Here is a 22,870-nt window from a genome sequence, read left to right as displayed (position 1 = left end):
TGGTGACTGTGAAACCAATAATTTATTCACAACAGATTGATTAGATCAAATATGCGATGAGCTTGAGTTGTGCTTCAATACCAAATTTGGACCAAATTCTGGTTGTGTTAAGGTGAAGAAGTGTGGCGTTAGAATAATGTATGAGAAAGATTTGGAAGAAATGAAAGAGTTGCAGTGCCATACCACTCAATCTTCTCCAAAATTTGAACACATCCACCAACACTGCTCACAACCATGGATCAGTAGATAGCACTTCTCACATAAAACGGAAACGTAATATCTATGAGGAAACAGAGGAAGAAGAGCCGCAACCAAAACGGATGCAAAATTTTTTCAATTTTGTAAAGGGCCAATCAAGAAAGAAGCATTAACTGTGGTAAACCACTTAACCAACTTTGTCCTATTAAATTTTTTTTACACATCTTGTATTTCATTTAAACAATTATTCTAGACTTGTTTTGCATATGAGATATGATCCTTCCATTATATGCTAAAACATTTTAAAAATTTTTATTCATATTCATATTCAACATGTTCATATCTCAAATGTTGATAACATTATTTTTTATACCATTTAAAATTTTAGTCACTTATCGAATGTGTATATTTTGATTGGTTTCATCTTTTTTTTAAAAAAAAAATTTATTTCCACCGAAACTCTGAAGAGTGACATGAAAATACTGTTGAAGTTAGCCTCCATGCAACAGCAAAGATGGCCACGATGGTCAGATGCAGGAAAGGTAGCAGCTAAAGCTCAATGATGTTTCCATTTGTTTTGAATTCATTTTGTTACTCTAACTGATTTATTTTGTATTGTAGTTCATTTTGAACTAAGTTCATTTTATGATTGATGTTGATATAGCTGTTAACCAGCTTTGTTTATCTGTGTAAGGCTAATATTTCAAGTTTCAATGTATTAGTTGAAGTAGGTGATGTTTAGGTGAACTTACTTTGATTTTGACAAGCAAAGGCTTGATTTATGTATTGGCTTTATGCCATTGTTAATATTAATAAAAAAATAAAATTTCTTTCAACATATGTTCCATTGTTCTTAGCTTTCAATTTTCTGTTCTGTTTTCTTCATCAAATTCAGCTAGTTTGTACAGCAAGTATCGAGCCTTGCTACACAAGCCAAAGCTGAGCTAGCTTCTTCTTTGTTCATAGTACCAACAATTGTTATCTAGAGCCTTTGTCTTAGTGGACCTGTTGCAACTGAACCATATCTCAAATGGCTTCTTCAAGATTTTCTCTAGCGGTCCCACCAATCTTCAATGGGGAAGGCTCTCATATATGGGTGGTTAAGATGAGGACTTACCTGCAGGCTTAAACTTTAAAGGGTCCCAAAACCTGATCAATACCCCAGACTTTAAAATTGTAAATGTCCATCCATCGCTTAAACTTTTGAATTTCAAAGACTGCAAAATTCTTAGGAGTCTTCCAACCAGAATTGAAGTGAAATCCCTTGAAACATTGATTCTTTCGTGTTGCTCAAACCTTCAAAGATTTCCAGATATCGATGGGAAAATGAAATGTTTACAAACTCTTAATCTTTCTGGTTATTATAGAGTTGAAAATTTACCAGAAAATCTGCAGCAAGCGAAGTTTTTAGAAGAGCTCGATTTAAGTGAAACAGCCATAACAGAGCCACCATACTTCACTTTTCAATCTAAAAATCTTAAATTTAGTGGGTTTGGCCTGCCCTACAGGCATTGATTGCCTTAGAGCCACTGACTGCTACAGATTGGCTGAGAACATCAATCCATTAACATTGCTAATTATTAAATACGTAAAATACAAACCGTCCAACATTTTTAATTATTACTTGTAATTAAAGTAGACTCCACTTTGCCAACTATCACCTTCTTGGAAACAACATCCATCGCTCATCTTTGACCCCTAATTTCCACCCCTATGCTCATATACGGGATTTTTATCAAAATATTACAAAAAAAATAAAAAATAATTAAAATATTATATTTTTTTAATTACGAAAATAATACAAAAAAAAGCTGCACGATGTGACAATACCTTAGTGGAGGGTATCCCATGGGCGGCACCAAAGGTACCTTTCCCATAGGCAGCATCGATGGCGCCATTCCCATGGGCGGCACTGCCCATATAATGGGCCAGCCGGCTGGTGGGTGGGGGGACGAGAAGGAGAGGGAAAGAAGAAGAAAGAAAGAAAGAAAAAGAAAGAAAATGAAAGGAGAGGAAAGAAAAAAAAAAGAAGGAAAGAAAAGGAAAGGAGAAGAAGAAAAAAGAAAGAAAAAAAGGAAAGAACAATTAGATTATAACATGTCATCGAAATTTTTTAATGAAAATAGTTTCATTTTTAATTATGTGTCATTGTTTGGTTCATTAACTTGTAAATTATGCTTTGTTTATGGACCGAATATAAATCAACATATTAATTCAATTTTTAGGATTAGGTAATTTAACATCGGATGGGATTATTAGATATAAGTATCTCTTAATATGGCTATGTTAAAAAATATATTTAAAATTGTTTTTATTCACATATTTAAAAGGTTCTTAAAGGATCATATCTTAATACCCATATACTGAATATGCATTAGATATAAGTATTGGATACGAGTACTTAAAAACAATATTGATGTAACATTTCTTTTAGATATTGAATGTTTTTGTATATTTTGAAGCTCATTTTGTTTTGCTCATGGATATTAGGAATCGAACAAGATACTCAATTTGAGTGTGGATACCTTCTTGAAGATGAAAAATTGAGATTGCTTAAAGTGCTTTGCCTTTCAAATTGTGATGATGATCTCAAATATCTTTCTAATGACCTACGACTTTTAGATTGGACAGATACCCTTTAAGAAACTTGCCTTCAAGCTTTCAACCGGATAACCTTGTCGACTTCTTTTACCATATAGTCACATTCAACAACTATGGAAGGAAATAGAGTAAGAATTAACTCATCTTATCCTTGTGTTTTAGCTTATTTTAATATAAATTATTAAACTTTGATTAAGGTAAAACAAAAACAAAATGAGCATTATTATGTTTTCTCATTTGTTTCTAATTTATTATGGTCTTCAACAGCCCTTGTTTAACTTGAAAATAATGAACCTCAGAGGGTCTCAAAACCTGATCAAGACACCAGACTTCACAACAGCATCAAATCTTGAGGTTTTGATTTGGAAGGTTGTACCAAATTAGTGGATGTTCATCCATCAATCGGGTGCTTAGGAGCCTTAAACTTTTGAATTTAAGAGATTGCAAAGTCTTAGGACTCTTCCAACCAAAACTGGAATGGAATCTCTTGAAACATTAATTCTTTTGGGTTGCTCAAATCTTGTAAGGTTTCCGGATGTTGAAGGAAAATGGAACGCCTAAAACTCTAGATCTTTCCGGTTGTTATAGAGTGGAAAATTTATCGGAGAATTTGCAGCAAGCAAAGTTTTGGAAGAGCTCGACTTGAGTGAAACAGCCATAACAGAACCACCATCCTTCATTTTCAATTTAAAAATCTTAAAGTTCTGTCTTTCAATGGGCGCAAGGGACCATCATATAAGTTACTACCAAATTTGCCTTCTCTTGTCAAGGTAATCCAGGAAGAAGGACGAATCCCATGGCTCGGATGTTGCCTTTGTTGTCAGGTTTGAGTTCATTAAGAGAGTTGAATCTAAGGGACTGCAATCTTTGTGAAGGAGATATTCCACCTGATATTTCTGGTCTATCCTGTTTGGAAGAACTTGAACTTAGCGGTAACAATTTCATCAGCATACCTGCATCTCTTACTCGACTCTCCAAGCTTAAAGAGCTTATATTGTCAAATTGCAACATGTGCACTCTTGGTGAAGCAGATATTCGTAGTGATCTTTCTGGTCTATCCTCTTTGCTACGTCTTGATCTTAGTGGTAAGAATTTCATCAGCATTCCTTTGGCTCTTACTCAACTTTCCAGGCTCAAATTGCTTAAATTGTCAGGTTGCAAGATGCTTAAATCGTTGCCTGAGCTACCAACAAGTATAGGAAGTGTGACAATAGATGATTGTTCTTCACTTGAAGTAGTTGGAAGTCCATCAAAAGTATGCAATTTAGTGGGTCGTGAAAGCATTCGTGCCATTAACTACTTCAAATTGGCTGAGAAAATCAATGCAGTAGCACTGCTGAAAGAACATATTAAGGTCTATTAATCTATTTTTTTTTCTCCCTTACAAAATCTCATACTTGAGAAATTGTGGTTTTAGTTACCAGACGACTTGTGTTTTATTTTGCAGGCGGTTCGATATCCAAGAGATTGTTTTGATGGTGGTATCGTTGATATTATGATGCCCGGAAGTGAAATCCCAGAATGGTTTAGCCAACAAAAAAGTGACTCTTCAATTAAGATACCCCTACCTATCAACCTTCGGAAAGATAGTCAATGGATTGGAGTTGCTTGTTGCTGCATTTTTGTCAATAATGATGCTTCAAGGAATAAGGAGTTTATCAGCTGTAAAGGATCTATTTTTCGAGGTAGAAATTGTCGACTAATTTTTGGAGCCTCGGGTGGTAGGTCGAAGCTCACAAGCCCATAATGAAAGATCACCTTTTTCTTCGTTATTTTCCGCGTGATGAATTATATCCAATTTCCTTGGAGGATAAATATGGTGACTGTGAAACCAATAATTTATGGACAACAGATTGCTTAGATCAAATAGGCGATGAGCTTGAGTTGTGTTTCAATACCAAATTTGGACCAAATTACCGTTGTGTTAAGGTGAAGAAGTGTGGTGTTAGAATAGTGTATGAGAAAGATTTGGAAGAAATGAAAGAGTTGTGCCATACCACTCAATCTTCTCCAAATTTTGAACACATCCACCAACACTCTGCTCAAAACCATGGATCAGTAGGTAGCACTTCTCACATGAAACGAAAAATCAAGAGAGAAGCATTAACTGTGGTAAACTACTTAACCAACTTTGTCCTATTAATTTTTTTACACATCTTGTATTTCATTTGAACAATTATTCTAGACTTGTTTTGCATATGCGATATGATCCTTCCATTATATGCCAAAACATTTTAAAATTTTAGCTACTTATATTTTATTGGAGATCAACTTATGTATTCAATTTAATCAATCAAAACTTTTTTATATATTTAGAAGATTAATTATAAATAGTTAATAGTACTTAAATAGATTTAATTCCTTCTAATAAAGTATCATTTAAATTTGATGGCTTGAAGTACAAATAACATTATTCCAACTCTTCAGTTTATATTTTTTAGACATCTATGTAAACTTATTTGCTTATGAGATATAATCCTTATATATAAAAAATTTTAAATTTTTATTTATACACATATTCAACATGAGCTCATATTCTATGCATATCCTAAATGTTGATAACATAGTATTTTAGACCATTTAAAATTCTTCTTTATGTTTATGATTTTTCTATTTTAAAAATTTATGTATTTTAATATTATATAATTTTTTAAATTATGATTGACTTTTTGGGTAAACTACAAATATAGTCACTTTTGTTTGTTTCTGATTACATTTTAGTCACTTATGTTTGAAATGTTATGTTTTAGTCACTATGACGCTTTGTTACAAAGTGGTCACTCTACCATTAAGCTTTGTTACCTCCCTAACGGCAATCCTACGTGGCAGTCCAAATGGGTTTTAAATGCCAACTTGGATGTCTAATTGGTACAACAATAGGTTTTAATTAAATAAATTTAATTAATTAAAATTTTAAATTAATTACATGTTGAACTGGAAAAGAAAATCATTCATCTCTTTTTCTTTTAGTTTTCCTTTTCATTTTAACTAAAAATTATTCTCATCCTAGTTGGAAATCCAAGTTGTCATTTGAAACCCATTTGGATTGCCACGAGGATTGTCACTAGGAGATAACGGAACTTAACTGAAGAGTTCAGAATAAAACGATAATGTAAGTGGCTAAAACGTAGCATTTCAAACATAAATGACTAAAATATAATTTATGCAAATAAAAGTGACTATTTTATAGTTTACTTTTTTTGAATTTTAGAGTTTAGGTTCATTTGTGAACTCTTTCTTGGAATCTTCGTGAGAGAACATTTATCATCCCCAATTTCCACACCTACGAGCTTGAGGGCAATGAGGTTGTTGTTTTGGGAGGTTCAAAGGTGAGGGGGCTGTTTGGGATGGCGGTCGGTAATGGAAGATGAGAGTGATGAAGCCCGGGTGTATTGGTGATGTTGGTGGTGAAGATGGGAGCCTCGAGTGATAGAGAGAGAATGGTGAAAAGGCCCCTGGGTTAGCTCAGAGATGAAATTTGCTGCTATTGTTGCCTCCAAACACAGAATTGCTAACCTACCCGGCTTGAATTTTGTAGATTGATTTTATTAACAGAAATCAGTGGAGCATGTTGTGTGTGCTTGCAGTGCAACAAAAGGAATTGGCATTTTGTGCTGCGGAAGATACCTGTAGGTGCTGAGGTAGGTGTACTGGTGCAGAAGGGTGGCCATTGACTGGCTACCACCTGTCCCAAGATATTAGGAACACATTAGGATCTGTTTGTAAAGTTAATAAAAATTTGGGGACTTTTACTCAAAATTTTAACTTTTGAATTATTACTTACAATTATTGTAGGCTCCACTTTGTGGACTCTTTCTTGGATTCTTCGAGACAACATCTGTCATCCCCAATTTCCACACGTGCCTGCTTTCATTTGGAAACAAAGGAAATGTATAGAAAAATTGCTTAGGAAATTGGATCTAGTTCTTCCTTCATGCTCATATACTATACTATATTGAAAATATATTAAAGAGATTTGACAAGGATTGTACATTAGGTGATGCTTATATCATTAAAGGGACAAGTTTAATGCTCATCAATGCCTCAAAATTGGTTTTAAGATTAAGGAAATGGAAAAAATCACTATGCTTATTACTTAATAATAATTGGTTTTATATGTGTAAAAATATTGCATATATAACCCTGAATTTCCACACCACTCCCTTTCATTTTGTCTACTCTCACCTTCTTGGAGTCTTTCCGAAACATCTATAACCCTGAATTTCCACACCTAGTCCCTCATTTCGAAAAGTAATGTTTTTAATTATTATCTTTCATTGTTAAGTTCATAAAATACAAACCGTCCAACATTTTTAACTCTCACCTTCATGAAAAGAACATATCACCCGGCCCTCTTCTATTTTTCATATGTTTTTCCTCATATATTCATTATTTTCTGATTTTGAACACAAGATTGAGATATCTTTTTCTTCTCATACATCCTCATGTTGTCGTTACCTTCAACTTCCTCGTCCATTTCTAAAAAAAATATGATGTTTTCTTGAGTTTTAGAGGTGAAGATACTCGCAACAACTTCACAGATCATCTCTACAATGCTCTAAAGAGGCGTGGATTGTCACTTTTAGAGATGATCCCAAGTTGGAGGCCGGCGAAGAGATCGCACCTGAACTCTTTAAAGCAATTCAGCAATCATGGTGCTCGATAATCGTTTTTGCAAAAACCTATGCCTTTTCAAGTTGGTGCTTGGAGGAGCTTGCTGAGATTGTTAAACAACATAACAACGACGGCCATAAAGTGTTTCCAATTTTTACCATGTTGGTCCATCTGATTTAAGAAACAAAAGAGAAAGTGGAAGAAGCCTTTGCCAGACATAAAAGAGATACAAAGAAGATAGTGAGAAGATCCAAAGATGGCGAAATGCTTTAATTCAAGTGGCTGGAATCAAGGGATGGCATTTAAATAAAAGGTAATTCCTTCTTTTCTTCTTTATTTTCTAGTTTTTGCATATATATGTATATCTTTTTTCTTTCTAATCCTATGTGTTTAATTGAAAAGTGTCATATTTCAATAAAAGAGCAAACTTTGTATTCTGGCTACGCAACAGATCTTGCTTTCTTATTCTTGGTTCTTGTTTGCTTCCAAACTATATTATGTTTGATGATTCATTGAAAAAGAAAGTTTATTTGAAACATATCAACAAAGTTTTATTCAAAACATTAAATTTTCCTCTCTTTTTCTTTAGGCATGAATCAGAATTTATTAAAGACATTGTCAAGAAGATATCAGCAAAACTATGTCAGACATATCCAGCTACTCATAGCGACTTGGTTGGAATTAGTGAACGCTTGGAGGATTTATATTTGAAAATAAACATTGGGGAAGATGATGTCCGCGTTATAGGAATTTGCGGAATGGGTGGCATCGGTAAAACGACACTCGCAAGAGTTGCTTACACTCAAATGTCACCTCATTTTGAAGGTAAAAGCTTTATTTCTGATATTCGAGAAGTTTCAGACAAATGCGGGCTAGTTTCTTTACAGAAACAACTTCTTTCACAGATCTTTCATGGTGAATGCTTCAACTTTTCGATGTTCATGAAGGAGTGACATAATTAGCCATAGGTTGTCTCACAAAAGGTTCTTGTTGTTCTTGATAATGTTGATAACATACAACACTTAAAATGCTTGGTAGGAAGGCACGATTGGTTCGGATTAGGAAGTAGAATCGTTGTAACAACAAGAGAAGAACATTTGCTTCGGTCTTGGCCAGTTGATGATATGTATGAGCCCACAACATTGAATCCCAAAGATGCGCTTCAACTTTTCAGTCTGAAAGCTTTTAGTGATACAGTGCAGAAAGATGATTTCATTGAGCTTTCTAAACATGTTGTAAATTATGCTGGTGGACTCCTTTAGCTCTTGAAGTTTTGGGTTCCTTTTTGTGCGGTAGAGATGCGACTCAATGGAGAAGTGCGATTGAAAGACTTAAAGAGATTCTAATAAAGAAATTCTCGATAAACTTGAATCAGTTTTGATGGACTGGAAGAAAGGGAGAAGAATATTTTTAGATATAGCATGCTTCTTCAACGGGAGAAGAAAGATTTTGTAATTAAAGTATTGGATGGTTGTGAGTTTTTTCCTGATATCGAATTGATGTTCTCATTAAAAATCTCTCGTAAAGTTAATAAACACAACAAATATTTGAATATGCATGAATTGTTGCAAGAAATGGGAAGAACAATTGTTAAAGAAAATGTGTTGATGAACTCCGAAAACGCGTTGCAGTGGGAGGAAAGGGACGTCCATCATGTCCTAACAAAAACACTGTAAGTCATTCAACAAAAGTTGCATACTATTTCTTTTCTATCCTCCATTATTCACCATTTATTTTATTTTCTTAGTGTCCATTTTGATCTTTTAGGCTACGAAATGATTGAAGGTATAATTATCGATAATAAAAGGTAAGAAGGCACACATAAACTTATATCTATGTACTGTAAATAATTATTATTTTCAATATGATAAAAAACTATATCAAAACTTTTGACATTCAATATTTCAATGTTTAATTATGAAATTATATATCTAGCAACATATTTACTTTTTAAAAGAATCAAAAAGAAATGTATGTATTTTTGAAATATTAATGGTATATTTTTGTGAATATTAATGGTATATATTTAATGTACTAAAAGCGATATCAACTAATTAGATTATAACATGTCATCAAATTTTTTTAATAAAATGATTTTATTTTTAATTATGTATCATTGTTTGGTTCATTAACTTGTAAATTATGTATTGTTTGGACCAAATATAAATCAACATATTAATTCAATTTTTTAGGATTAGGTAATTTAACATCGGATGTGATTGTTAGATATAAGTATCTCTTTAATATGGGTATATTCAAAAAATTTAAAAATTATTTTTTCACATATTTAAAAGGTTCTTAAAGGTCATATCTTAATACCCTTATACGAATGTGCATTAGATATAAGTATTGGATACGAGTACTTAAAAACAATATCAATGCAACATTTCTTTTAGATATTGAATGTTTTTGTATATTTTGAAGTTCATTTTGTTTTGTTCATGGATATTAGGAAATCAACAAGATGCTCAATTTGAGTGTGGATACCTTCTTGAAGATGAAAAACTGAGATTGCTCAAAGTGCTTTGCCTTTCAAATTGTAATGATCTCAAATATCTTTCTAAAGAACGACTTTTAGATTGGATAGGATACCTTTAAGATACTTGCCTTCAAGCTTTCAACCGGACAACCTTGTCGCACTTCTTTTACCATATAGTCACATTGAACAACTATGGAAGGGAAATAGAGTAAGAATTAACTCATCTTATCCTTGTGTTTTAGCTTATTTTAATATAAATAATTAAACTTTGATTAAGGTAAAAAAAAAGAGCATTATATATATGTTTTCTCATTTGTTTATAATTTGTTATTGTTTTCAACAGCCCTTGTATACGTTGAAAATGATGAACCTCAAAGGGTCCCAAAACCTGATCAAGACACCAGACTTCACAACAGCACCAAATCTTGAAGTTTTGATTTTGGAAGGTTGTACCAGATTAGTGGATGTTCATCCATCAATCGGAGTGCTTAAGAGCCTTAAACTTTTGAATTTAAGAGATTGCAAAAGTCTTAGGACTCTTCCAACAAAATTGAATGGAATCTCTAGAAACATTAATTCTTTCAGGTTGCTCAAGTCTTGTAAGGTTTCCGGAGATTGATGGGAAAATGGAACGTCTAAAAACTCTAGATCTTTTCGGTTGTTATAGAGTGGAAAACTTATCGGAGAATTTGCAGCAAGCAAAATCTTTGGAAGAGCTTGACTTGAGTGAAACAGCCATAAAAGAACCACCATCCTTCATTTCTCAATTGAAAAATCTTAAAGTTCTGTCTTTCAATGGATGCAAGGGACCATCATATAAGTTACTACCAAATTTGCCTTCTCTTTTCAAGGTAACCCAAGGAAGAAGGACGAATCCCGTGCCTCGGATGTTGCCTTTGTTGTCAGGTTTGAGTTCTTTAAGAGAGCTAAAACTAAGGGACTGCAATCTTTGTGAAGGAGATATTACACGTGATATTTCTGGTCTATCCTGTTTGGAAAAACTTGATCTTAGTGGTAACAATTTCATCAGCATACCTGCATCTCTTACTCGACTCTCGAAGCTTGCAAATCTTATATTGTCAAATTGCAACATGTGCACTTTTGGTGAAGCAGATACTCATAGTGATATTTCTGGTCTATCCTCTTTGAGTTATCTTAATCTTAGTGGTAACAATTTCATCAGCATACCTGCATCTCTTACTCGACTCTCAAAGCTTAATGTTCTTGACTTGTCAAATTGCAACGTGTGCACTCTTGGTGAAGCAGATATTCATAGTGATCTTTCTGGTCTATCCTCTTTAATAAGTCTTGATCTTAGTGGTAATAATTTTTGGCTCAAATTGCTTAAATTGTCAGGTTGCAAGATGCTTAAATCGTTGCCTGAGCTATCATCAAGTATAGCAGTTGTGAGTATAGATGGTTGTTCTTCACTTGAAGTAGTTGCAAGTCCATCAAAAGTATGCAATTTAGCGGGTTGTGGTGACATTAGTGCCATTAACTGCTTCAAATTGGCTGAGAAAATCAATGCATTAGCACTGCTGAAAGAACATATTAAGGTCGATTAATCTCTTTTTTCTCCCTTACAAAATCTCATACTTGAGAATTTATGGTTTTAGTTACCAAACGACTTGTGTTTTATTTGCAGGGGTTCGATATCCAAGAGATTGGTTTGATAGTTGCATCTTTGATATTATGATGCCCGGAAGTGAAATCCCAGAATGGTTTAGCCAACAAAAAGTGACAAATCAATTAAGATACCCGTTCCGAAAGATAGTCAATGGATTGGAGTTGCTTTCTGCTGCATTTTGTCAATAATGATGCTTCAAGGCATATCGAGGCTATCGGATGTAATGCATCTATTTTTCGAGGTAGAAATTGTCGACCAATTGATCGGAGAAACCGGTGGGTAGGTCGATACCTTGACAAGCCCATAATGAAAGATCACCTTTTCTTCGTTATTTTCCGCGTGATGAATTATATCTTCCTTGGAGGATAAATGTGGTGAATGTGAAACCAAGAATTTATGGACAATAGATTGCTTAGATCAGGAATAGGCGATGAGCTTGTTGTCTTTCAATGCCGAATTTGGACCAAATTGCCGTTGTGTTAAGGTGAAGAAGTGTGGTGTTAGAATAATGTATGAGAAAGATTTGGAAGAAATAAAAGAGCTGCAGTGCCATACCACTCAATCTTCTCCAAACTTTGAACATATCCATCATCACTCTGCTGACAACGATGGATCCGCAGGTAGCACTTCCCTTGTAAAACGAAAACGTGATATCGACGAGGAAACAGAGGAAGAAGGGCCGCAGCCTAAACGGATGCAAAACATTTTCAATTTTGTAAAGGCAATCAAGAAAGAAGCATTAACTGTGGTAAACTACTTAACCAACTTCGTCCTATTAATTTTCTTTACACATCTTATATTTCATTTAAACAATTATTCTAGACTTGTTTTGCATATGAGATATGATCCTTCCATTATATGCCAAAACATTTTAAAAATTTTATTCATATTCATATTCATATTCAACATATACATATCTCAAATGTTGATAACATTATTTTTATACCATTTAAAGTTTTAGTCACTTATCGAATGTGTATATTTTGATTGGTTTCACCTTTTTTTATTAAAATTTTATTTCCACTATATATATTCACTTACATCTATATTTTATTTATAGGTTGAAGATGAAGCAAATTAAAACAAAATTGTGAGACAAAATGGAGACGAAGCAAGTAATGATAAATGAGAGTCCTTTAATAAGGATCGATCATAATTTCAACCGAGTTAAAAATCATTTTATTTTATTGGAGACCAACTTATATGTTCAATTTAATCACAAACTGTTTTATATATTTAAAAGATTAAATATAAATCCTTAAAGGTACTTAAATAGATTTAATCCATTCTAATAAAGTATCATTTATATTTCACGACTTGAAATACAAATAATATTATTCCAACTCCTCAGTTTATATTTTTTATAAAATATTTATGTTTAGACATTTATTTTAATATTTATTCAAATATGAATATAAAGTATGCACTAATATTCAATTAGAAAATCTTTTGTACGTGAGTGTTAAACAGTTGTTACGATGGTTAGTTTGATAGGTTGTTACAAAATCTGTTAAGCAGTTCATTAGACAGTTGGTTATCATATTTGTATAAAACCTCATCAGTGTATTCATTCAACAAGATAGCATAAGACTAAAGAATTCTTTTATACTTCACTTTTCTGTTTATACATATTTCGAGTAGTATCTTATATGGTATCAGTCACCTAGTCCTGGTACGTGCTTCCGTTGTTGTGTTATGGCACCATCAGCCGATTGTAACTTTGCTGATCCTATGAGTCCGACGTTTTCTGGTCAACGCTTGGTCCAATCTTTCCCCGTCATGACACGGTGAAACTAGAGGAGAAAACTTTGTTCAATGGCAGCAACATATCCGATTGATAATAGAGGATATGAGCTGCAAGGTTTCTTGGAAGGTACGCTGTCTGCTTTGTCTCGATTTATTGCGTCTCCAGAAGGTGCTCTTATTCTGAATCCAGAAGTGGCTACATTCAATCAACAGGATAAGCTATTAGCTTCTTGGCTCCTAAGTACGATTAGTTCGTCACTTTTGTCATGTTTTACCTCTACTCAATCTGCGTGTGACATCTAGAGCACCGCAAATCGTCTTTTTGCTGCGTCAACTAGTGTGAAAATTTCTCGCATCAAGCATGATCTTCATTCTACAAAGAAGGGTGAGTTAACTGTCACAGAATATATTGCGAAGATAGAAAATACCTGTGCCTTACTTACAGCTCTGGATCGGTGGTGTCAGAAGCTAAAAAGGTGGAAGTCATTTTGGCTGGGCTCTCATCGGATTTTGATATCGTACTAACCTTGGCTTTGTTCTTGACGGAGCTCTTCCTTTCTGCGTTTGGTCGAGGTTCTCGGAATTTGAAAGTAAACAGCTGCAAGTGGCGCGTGAGGTTCCCATCCATGCTCATCCTGTTGAAACGCGTAATGTTGCTGCGATCGTTGATTCTGTTTCACGTGATGCGTGGAGGCCGTGTGACAGTAGGTTTGCAAGAGCGTGGCTTCTGTTCGCTCATGCAGTGCCAAATCTGTAATAGGTTCGATCACATGGTGCAGCAATGCTTCTATCGCTTTAATCTTACGATAGTCTGAATGCTTCTACCACGGTGAGGTTTTCACCGTCTACGCATAATAGACAACAAGGTTTTGGATCTGGTGACCTTTGAGAGACTGGTCGTCTTTTCAAAGTCGGAGTGAATATCCACCACAACTGCAAGCTACGAATTTTGGTGAAACTGGCTATTGGTTGAGTTTGCAGAAGACACAAATGGACAGTGGTTTGGATCTGTTGGCCCGTTTGATTTCTTTGAAAGGCGTGTTGGGCATGCTGTGGGCCAGTGTTCTGTACAACACATTGGGCTGCCTTCCTCGGTTGCACACAGGCCCCATTATGCAGGCCAGATTCGTGGGTAGTGTCTTGGACCAAATGCTGGTCAGGTTTTTAGGTCGGTTCATGGGTAGAAGACTAGTCAGGTTTTTGGGCAGAATACTGGGCATTATTTTGGGTCAACTAATAGTAAGTGTTTTAGTCCTATTAGCGGGAGCATGATGTGCAACAATTTGGGCTGCATGCAGGCCAGTCTGTTGGGCCTCTTAGTAGGTAGATTAATGGGCTGAATAGTGGACAGGTTGATGCTATTCAAAAACTTGGGCCTAATGCTAATTTTGTTGGTGTTGAAAGCTCTATGCAAAATAATGCTCCTGTTCCGTAGCGAACAAAACCACGAGTACGTGTTTTTTATTTTAATTTCTCTCAGTGTGTTGGGCTACCCCGAATTCTTGATTTTCTTGCTTCGATTTTCGGATGCCACACAAGATGATTCCAACTTTGATAATATATACTAACTGTGTGTTCGTGCAATAGGAACCTCATCAAGTATCCATTCAAGGGCAACTCATCATGTATGTCGAATGCATCCGATTTAAATGCATCTAATTAGGAGCATTTGATTCATTTTGATAATGACATCCTAATCATTTAGGCATAAACAAGAGTTCATGGGTTATGCGTCCTGAGAACAGTCGTTGAAACTACAAATCTCATCTCCCGAAGTTGCGTGGAGCGACTAAAGATAATGAATCTTATTTCGTTGCGGTGGAAGATTGAAGCTATAAGTTACTGATCCTATCTCTCCTGTTATCAGAGTAGATCATATCAAACCTTATCCTCTAGCTTGCATGGAACAAATTAAAGACCACAAATCTTATCTCCGTTGCAAGAGAGCGATTTAAGCCACAAACCTTCCTTTGAAATTGCCGTAAGTGGTTGAAAATAAGCCTTACTTCCCGGTTGCGTTGAAGCATCAAGCTATTAATCCTATCTCCTAAGTTGCAAGGGAGCGGATTAAACGATGAATCCTATACCTTTAAAGTTGTAGAGGGTTTGATTAAATTTGATCATATCAAACCTTATCTCCCCGAGGTCGCAGGGAGTAGTGGAGTAGACTAAAACCAAAACCTCGTCCCTTAAAGTTGTTGCGAAGATTGAAGCTACAAGAAGTGCAGTGAGTGGATTGAAGCGATAGGACACAGTGATTGGAATAAGGCTTTGAAGAAGAGTCAAAGAAGTGGGACTTGGTGAGACCAGCAAATTGGTCTTCCTTAGTCTTTGCTCTATTCTCATAACGACAACGAGCAAGAGGGTAGCTTACGACCCATTTTGCATTGCCAAGACCAAATAAACCAAATTACCCACATCTACCCAAAACCCAATTACAACCTGGGCCCAAACCAAAAGACTCATCAATACCCCTAACCTAACTAAATCCAACACATTAAATGGCCCAATGCAAAAAAAAGGTGGAGTCTGAACCCTAGCCCTAGGTGCGTCGCACCTAGGGTCTTCTAACCTTGACCTACCAACCGCCACCACAAGATGTCCTGCCACTGTCATGTCGACCTGGCGCCTATCAATCACCCAGGAGAAAAATAACACACAAGCAAGAAAATAATAGAAAAATGGAAACAAATCGGCTATAAAGTCGAGCACCACTTCTATATATATATTCATTTTTTTACGACCGTTAATGAAAAAGGAGCAAAAGCTTTAAAAAAGTTCACTCCAGTTTAACTGCTTTATTTTTTTACGTTATTGTATTTTTCTTTATTTTTATTTTTTATGTTTGTTTATTTTACGACCCTTTTAACAAAAACGAAACAAAATGAGAAAAGGTAAGATACTGCTTGCTCAAACCGTACGGAGCCCATCTTCGACGTCACCGAGTCGAACAGGAGGTTTTTCTTTTTCTCGGCCCCACAGTTGATAAGGCCTAGCCTTGAGGACGCCGTGAAGTGAGGGAAAAGCCCGTTACATGACTCAGCATCGCCATGGAGCAGCGGCAAAGGGCTTAACTTAAGGGCCGGACATGTGAGAGAGAGAGAGAAGTTTTGAATTTTTTTTAAAACTTTGTAAAATGATTTTTTAGAAAAAATTTAAGTTAAATAATGATACTTATACAACGTCGTTTTGACATTAGCAGGTGCCAAACGACGCGTTTTGACATAAGGTGTGCCAAAACGACGTCGTTTGGCCCGACGTGATTTGACTTGTTGGCCTCGTGATTCGCGTTTCATTGTGAAGGGCTATTTGCGATGTGGTCCTTCTACTTTTGTGAGGCTTTGCAATTTAGTCCTAAAATTTTTTCTTTACATTTTGCGGTATAATTTCATTTTGTTTCTTTTCGTCCAACGGAACGGTGCACTCTAAAGGACGGAATAATCTCCCATATAGTCCTCGCCCTTTTCAGTAGATTTCGTTGGCCCTTTCGTTTTTTATTTGTAATTTATACCTTTAAAGTCGATTCAAATTTCGATCCAATTCCTTTTATATTTATTTATCCATTTTTTATATTTTTACTCCAAAGTTTATTTTAACCTCAATTTGATTCTTTATCCTTTTAATTTCAAGCTTTATTTATTTATTTATTCTTTTCGTTCTGTTTTATTTATTTATTTATGCATTCATGTATTTATCAATTTCCTTACTTTTCTTGTGTTTAGAATTTATATTGTTATTTATTCCTTTATTGATACATTTCATTATTATTATCATTATTATTAGTGTTTAATTCATTTTATATTTCTAGTATTAGAATAGTAATTAATATGGTCATTGTTATTATTATTTGGTGATTATTATTATAATTACGTCATGATTATTATTGTATTTTATAATTTATTATTTACCCTTTAAATATTCTACTAATATAGTTATTTTATGTTATTTCATTATTATTGTACTATACATTGTATGAAATAATTGTTTGCCTTCACACAATATTTGCATAAATTAAACTTACATATTGTTATATTACATTAATTTTACTTAAATTCAAAAAGGAAAATTTTAAAATAAGACAACATTACAGATTTAGAAACTCAAGAAAGTCGTACCTAACTTATGGGTTTCGATTTCGAAAAATTCCAACACACGAATCATTTCAAACAAAGTTTTTAAATGTTCTCGAATTAATAAAAGATCGTGTTCTAAATCACGGACATGATCTCTTTTTAAACCCGAGATAATCGAACTCTTTCAAAATAAATAAATTTTTCGCTTTCATTCTCGTGATCGGGAATTTTAGACATTGTGTCCTAACTTCATGGACGTAATTCTTCTTCTCGATTAACTTGAAATATGCTTCTCCTTTTAAATTTTTCAAAATTTTGATAAAAGGATCGTATTATTTTTCTTTTTTTTTAACTCTTCAAAATTTTCAATTTCGACGCTAAGACACTAATTAATCACTAGATACCAATTTTGGGCGTTACGAAGGTGTTAATCCTCGTCAATTGCGAACCGATTCTGAACCCATTTTCTTTTTTATCGTGGACCAAAATCATTGTTTTTCAAATCGTTTATTAAAATAACTATTTTTCGAGGGCCCGATCACACCTCATCAAAAAAGATTAGTGGTGACTTACATTCGTCATTTTAAACCGAGTTGACCCCATTTTATCAAAAAAAATGGTGTCAACAATGATAAGAATATAAAACAAAATTGAGGTTTGGTTTTATGTTTTTTATTGCTTTTAAGTATGGTTTTCAACAGCCAATATATTAGTTGAAAGTGATCAACTTTAAAGGGTCCCAAAACCTGATCAATACCCTAGACTTTAAAATTGTAGATGTCCATCCATCATTTGAGTGCTTAAGAGGCTTAAACTTTTGAATTTCAAAGACTGCAAAAGTTTTAGGAGTCTTCCAACCAGAATTGAAGTGAAATCCCTTGAAACATTGATTCTTTCGTGTTGCTCAAACCTTCAAAGATTTCCAGATATCGATGGGAAAATGAAATGTTTACAAACTCTTAATCTTTCTGGTTATAGAGTTGAAAATTTACCAGAAAATCTGCAGCAAGCGAAGTTTTAGAAGAGCTCGATTTAAGTGAAACAGCCATAAAAGTGTATATCAACGAATTAGATTATAACATGTCATCGAAATTTTTTAATGAAAATAGTTTCATTTTTAATTATGTGTCATTGTTTGGTTCATTAACTTGTAAATTATGCTTTGTTTATGGACCGAATATAAATCAACATATTAATTCAATTTTTAGGATTAGGTAATTTAACATCGGATGGGATTATTAGATATAAGTATCTCTTTAATATGGCTATGTTAAAAAATATATTTAAAATTGTTTTTATTCACATATTTAAAAGGTTCTTAAAGGATCATATCTTAATACCCATATACGAATATGCATTAGATATAAGTATTGGATACGAGTACTTAAAAAACAATATTGATGTAACATTTCTTTTAGATATTGAATGTTTTTGTATATTTTGAAGCTCATTTTTGTTTTGCTCATGGATATTAGGGAATCGAACAAGATACTCAATTTGAGTGTGGATACCTTCTTGAAGATGAAAAAATTGAGATTGCTTAAAGTGCTTTGCCTTTCAAATTGTGATGATGATCTCAAATATCTTTCTAATGACCTACGACTTTTAGATTGGACAGGATACCCTTTAAGAAACTTGCCTTCAAGCTTTCAACCGGATAACCTTGTCGCACTTCTTTTACCATATAGTCACATTCAACAACTATGGAAGGGAAATAGAGTAAGAATTAACTCATCTTATCCTTGTGTTTTAGCTTATTTTAATATAAATTATTAAACTTTGATTAAGGTAAAACAAAAAAACAAAAATGAGCATTATTATGTTTTCTCATTTGTTTCTAATTTATTATGGTCTTCAACAGCCCTTGTTTAACTTGAAAATAATGAACCTCAGAGGGTCTCAAAACCTGATCAAGACACCAGACTTCACAACAGCATCAAATCTTGAGGTTTTGATTTTGGAAGGTTGTACCAAATTAGTGGATGTTCATCCATCAATCGGGGTGCTTAGGAGCCTTAAACTTTTGAATTTAAGAGATTGCAAAAGTCTTAGGACTCTTCCAACCAAAACTGGAATGGAATCTCTTGAAACATTAATTCTTTTGGGTTGCTCAAATCTTGTAAGGTTTCCGGATGTTGAAGGAAAATGGAACGCCTAAAACTCTAGATCTTTCCGGTTGTTATAGAGTGGAAAATTTATCGGAGAATTTGCAGCAAGCAAAGTTTTGGAAGAGCTCGACTTGAGTGAAACAGCCATAACAGAACCACCATCCTTCATTTTCAATTTAAAATCTTAAAGTTCTGTCTTTCAATGGGCGCAAGGACCATCATATAAGTTACTACCAAATTTGCCTTCTCTTGTCAAGGTAATCCAAGGAAGAAGGACGAATCCCATGGCTCGGATGTTGCCTTTGTTGTCAGGTTTGAGTTCATTAAGAGAGTTGAATCTAAGGGACTGCAATCTTTGTGAAGGAGATATTCCACCTGATATTTCTGGTCTATCCTGTTTGGAAGAACTTGAACTTAGCGGTAACAATTTCATCAGCATACCTGCATCTCTTACTCGACTCTCCAAGCTTAAAGAGCTTATATTGTCAAATTGCAACATGTGCACTCTTGGTGAAGCAGATATTCGTAGTGATCTTTCTGGTCTATACTCTTTGCTACGTCTTGATCTTAGTGGTAAGAATTTCATCACCCTTCCTTTGGCTCTTACTCAACTTTCCAGGCTCAAATTGCTTAAATTGTCAGGTTGCAAGATGCTTAAATCATTGCCTGAGCTACCAACAAGTATAAGATATATGATAATAGATGATTGTTCTTCACTTGAAGTAGTTGCAAGTCCATCAAAAGTATGCAATTTAGCGGGTGGTGATGAAATTAGTGCCATTAACTGCTTCAAATTGGCTGAGAAAATCAATGCATTAACACTGCTGAAAGAACATATTAAGGTCAATTAATCTATTTTTTCTCCCTTAGAAAATCTCATACTTGAGAATTTATGGTTTTAGTTACCAAACGACTTGTGTTTAATTTTGCAGGCGGTTCGATATCCAAGAGATTGTTTTCATAGTAGCATCGTTGATATTATGATGCCCGGAAGTGAAATCCCAGAATGGTTTAGCCAACAAAAAAGTGACTCTTCAATTAAGATACCCCTACCTATCAACCTTCGGAAAGATAGTCAATGGATTGGAGTTGCTTGTTGCTGCATTTTTGTCGATAATGGTGCTTCAAGGAATAAGATGCTTTACTGTGATGGATCTATTTTTCGAGGTAGAAATTGTCGACGAATTTTTTGGAGCCTCGGGTGGGTAGGTCGAAGCTTTCACAAGCTCATAATGAAAGATCACCTTTTTCTTCGTTATTTTCTGCGTGATGAATTATATCCAATTTCCTTGGAGGATAAATATGGTGACTGTGAAACCAATAATTTATGGACAGCAGATTGCTTAGATCAAACAGGCGATAAGCTTCAGTTGTGTTTCAATTCCAAATTTGAACCAAATGACCGTTGTGTTAAGGTGAAGAAGTGTGGTGTTAGAATAGTGTATGAGAAAGATTTGGAAGAAATGAAAGAGTTGCAGTGCCATACCACTCAATCTTCTCCAAATTTTGAACACATCCACCAACACTCTGCTCAAAACCATGGATCAGTAGGTAGCACTTCTCACATGAAACGAAAAATCAAGAGAGAAGCATTAACTGTGGTAAACTACTTAACCAACTTTGTCCTATTAATTTTTTTTTTACACATCTTGTATTTCATTTGAACAATTATTCTAGACTTGTTTTGCATATGCGATATGATCCTTCCATTATATGCCAAAACATTTTAAAATTTTAGCTACTTATTTTTATTGGAGATCAACTTATGTATTCAATTTAATCAATCAAAACTGTTTTTATATATTTAGAAGATTAATTATAAATAGTTAATAGTACTTAAATAGATTTAATTCCTTCTAATAAAGTATCATTTAAATTTGATGGCTTGAAGTACAAATAACATTATTCCAACTCTTCAGTTTATATTTTTTAGACATCTATGTAAACTTATTTGCTTATGAGATATAATCCTTCTTATATATAAAAATTTTAAATTTTTATTTATACACATATTCAACATGAGCTCATATTCTATGCATATCCTAAATGTTGATAACATAGTATTTTTAGACCATTTAAAATTCTTCTTTATGTTTATGATTTTTCTATTTTTAAAAAATTTATGTATTTTAATATTATATAATTTTTTAAATTATGATTGACTTTTTTTGGGTAAACTACAAATATAGTCACTTTTGTTTCACTCAGATTACATTTTAGTCACTTATGTTTGAAATGTTATGTTTTAGTCACTTGCGTATCGTTTTGTTACAAAGTGGTCACTCTACCATTAAGCTTTGTTACCTCCCTAACGGCAATCCTACGTGGCAGTCCAAATGGGTTTTAAATGCCAACTTGGATGTCTAATTGGTACAACAATAGGTTTTTAATTAAATAAATTTAATTAATTAAAAATTTTAAATTAATTACATGTTGAACTGGAAAAGAAAAATCATTCATCTCTTTTTTCTTTTTAGTTTTCCTTTTCATTTTAACTGAAAAAATTATTCTCATCCTAGTTGGAAATCCAAGTTGTCATTTGAAACCCATTTGGATTGCCACGTAGGATTGTCACTAGGGAGATAACGGAACTTAACTGAAGAGTTCGTAACAAAACGATAATGTAAGTGGCTAAAACGTAGCATTTCAAACATAAATGACTAAAATATAATTTGCGGCAAATAAAAGTGACTATTTTTATAGTTTACTTTTTTTTGAATTTTAGAGTTTAGGTTCATTTGTGAACTCTTTCTTGGAATCTTCGTGGAGAGAACATTTATCATCCCCCAATTTCCACACCTACGAGCTTGAGGGCAATGAGGTTGTTGTTTTGGGAGGTTCAAAGGTGAGGGGGAGCTGTTTGGGATGGCGGTCGGTAATGGAAGATGAGAGTGATGAAGCCCGGGTGTATTGGTGATGTTGGTGGTGAAGATGGGAGCCTCGAGTGATAGAGAGAGAATGGTGAAAAGGCCCCTGGGTTAGCTCAGAGATGAAATTTGCTGCTATTGTTGCCTCCAAACACAGAATTGCTAACCTACCCGGCTTGAATTTTGTAGATTGATTTTATTAACAGAAATCAGTGGAGCATGTTGTGTGTGCTTGCAGTGCAACAAAAGGAATTGGCATTTTGTGCTGCGGAAGATACCTGTAGGTGCTGAGGTAGGTGTACTGGTGCAGAAGGGTGGCCATTGACTGGCTACCACCTGTCCCAAGATATTAGGAACACATTAGGATCTGTTTGTAAAGTTAATAAAAATTTGGGGACTTTTACTCAAAATTTTAACTTTTGAATTATTACTTACAATTATTGTAGGCTCCACTTTGTGGACTCTTTCTTGGATTCTTCATGGAGACAACATCTGTCATCCCCCAATTTCCACACGTGCCTGCTTTCATTTGGAAACAAAGGAAATGTATAGAAAAA

General features: G+C 34.2%; 1 protein-coding gene across 1 annotated transcript; it reads left to right on the top strand.

Moving 5' to 3' along the window:
* Positions 1–3,484: 3,484 nt before the first annotated feature.
* LOC128036964 (disease resistance-like protein DSC1) lies at positions 3,485–22,819 on the top strand. Its single transcript, XM_052627309.1, has 4 exons — positions 3,485–3,569; positions 19,704–20,288; positions 20,379–21,047; positions 22,172–22,819. Exons 2-4 carry the CDS (start codon positions 19,731–19,733, stop codon positions 22,361–22,363), a joined length of 1,419 nt encoding a protein of 472 aa, XP_052483269.1. The 5' UTR covers positions 3,485–3,569; positions 19,704–19,730; the 3' UTR covers positions 22,364–22,819.
* The last annotated feature ends 51 nt before the right edge of the window (positions 22,820–22,870 follow it).

Source organism: Gossypium raimondii, unplaced genomic scaffold (assembly GCF_025698545.1).
Source record: "Gossypium raimondii isolate GPD5lz unplaced genomic scaffold, ASM2569854v1 Contig00131, whole genome shotgun sequence".
In the NCBI taxonomy this organism is placed as follows: domain Eukaryota; kingdom Viridiplantae; phylum Streptophyta; class Magnoliopsida; order Malvales; family Malvaceae; genus Gossypium; species Gossypium raimondii.
Note: the sequence above shows the minus strand (reverse complement) of the source record. Positions and strands in the feature narration are given on the sequence as shown.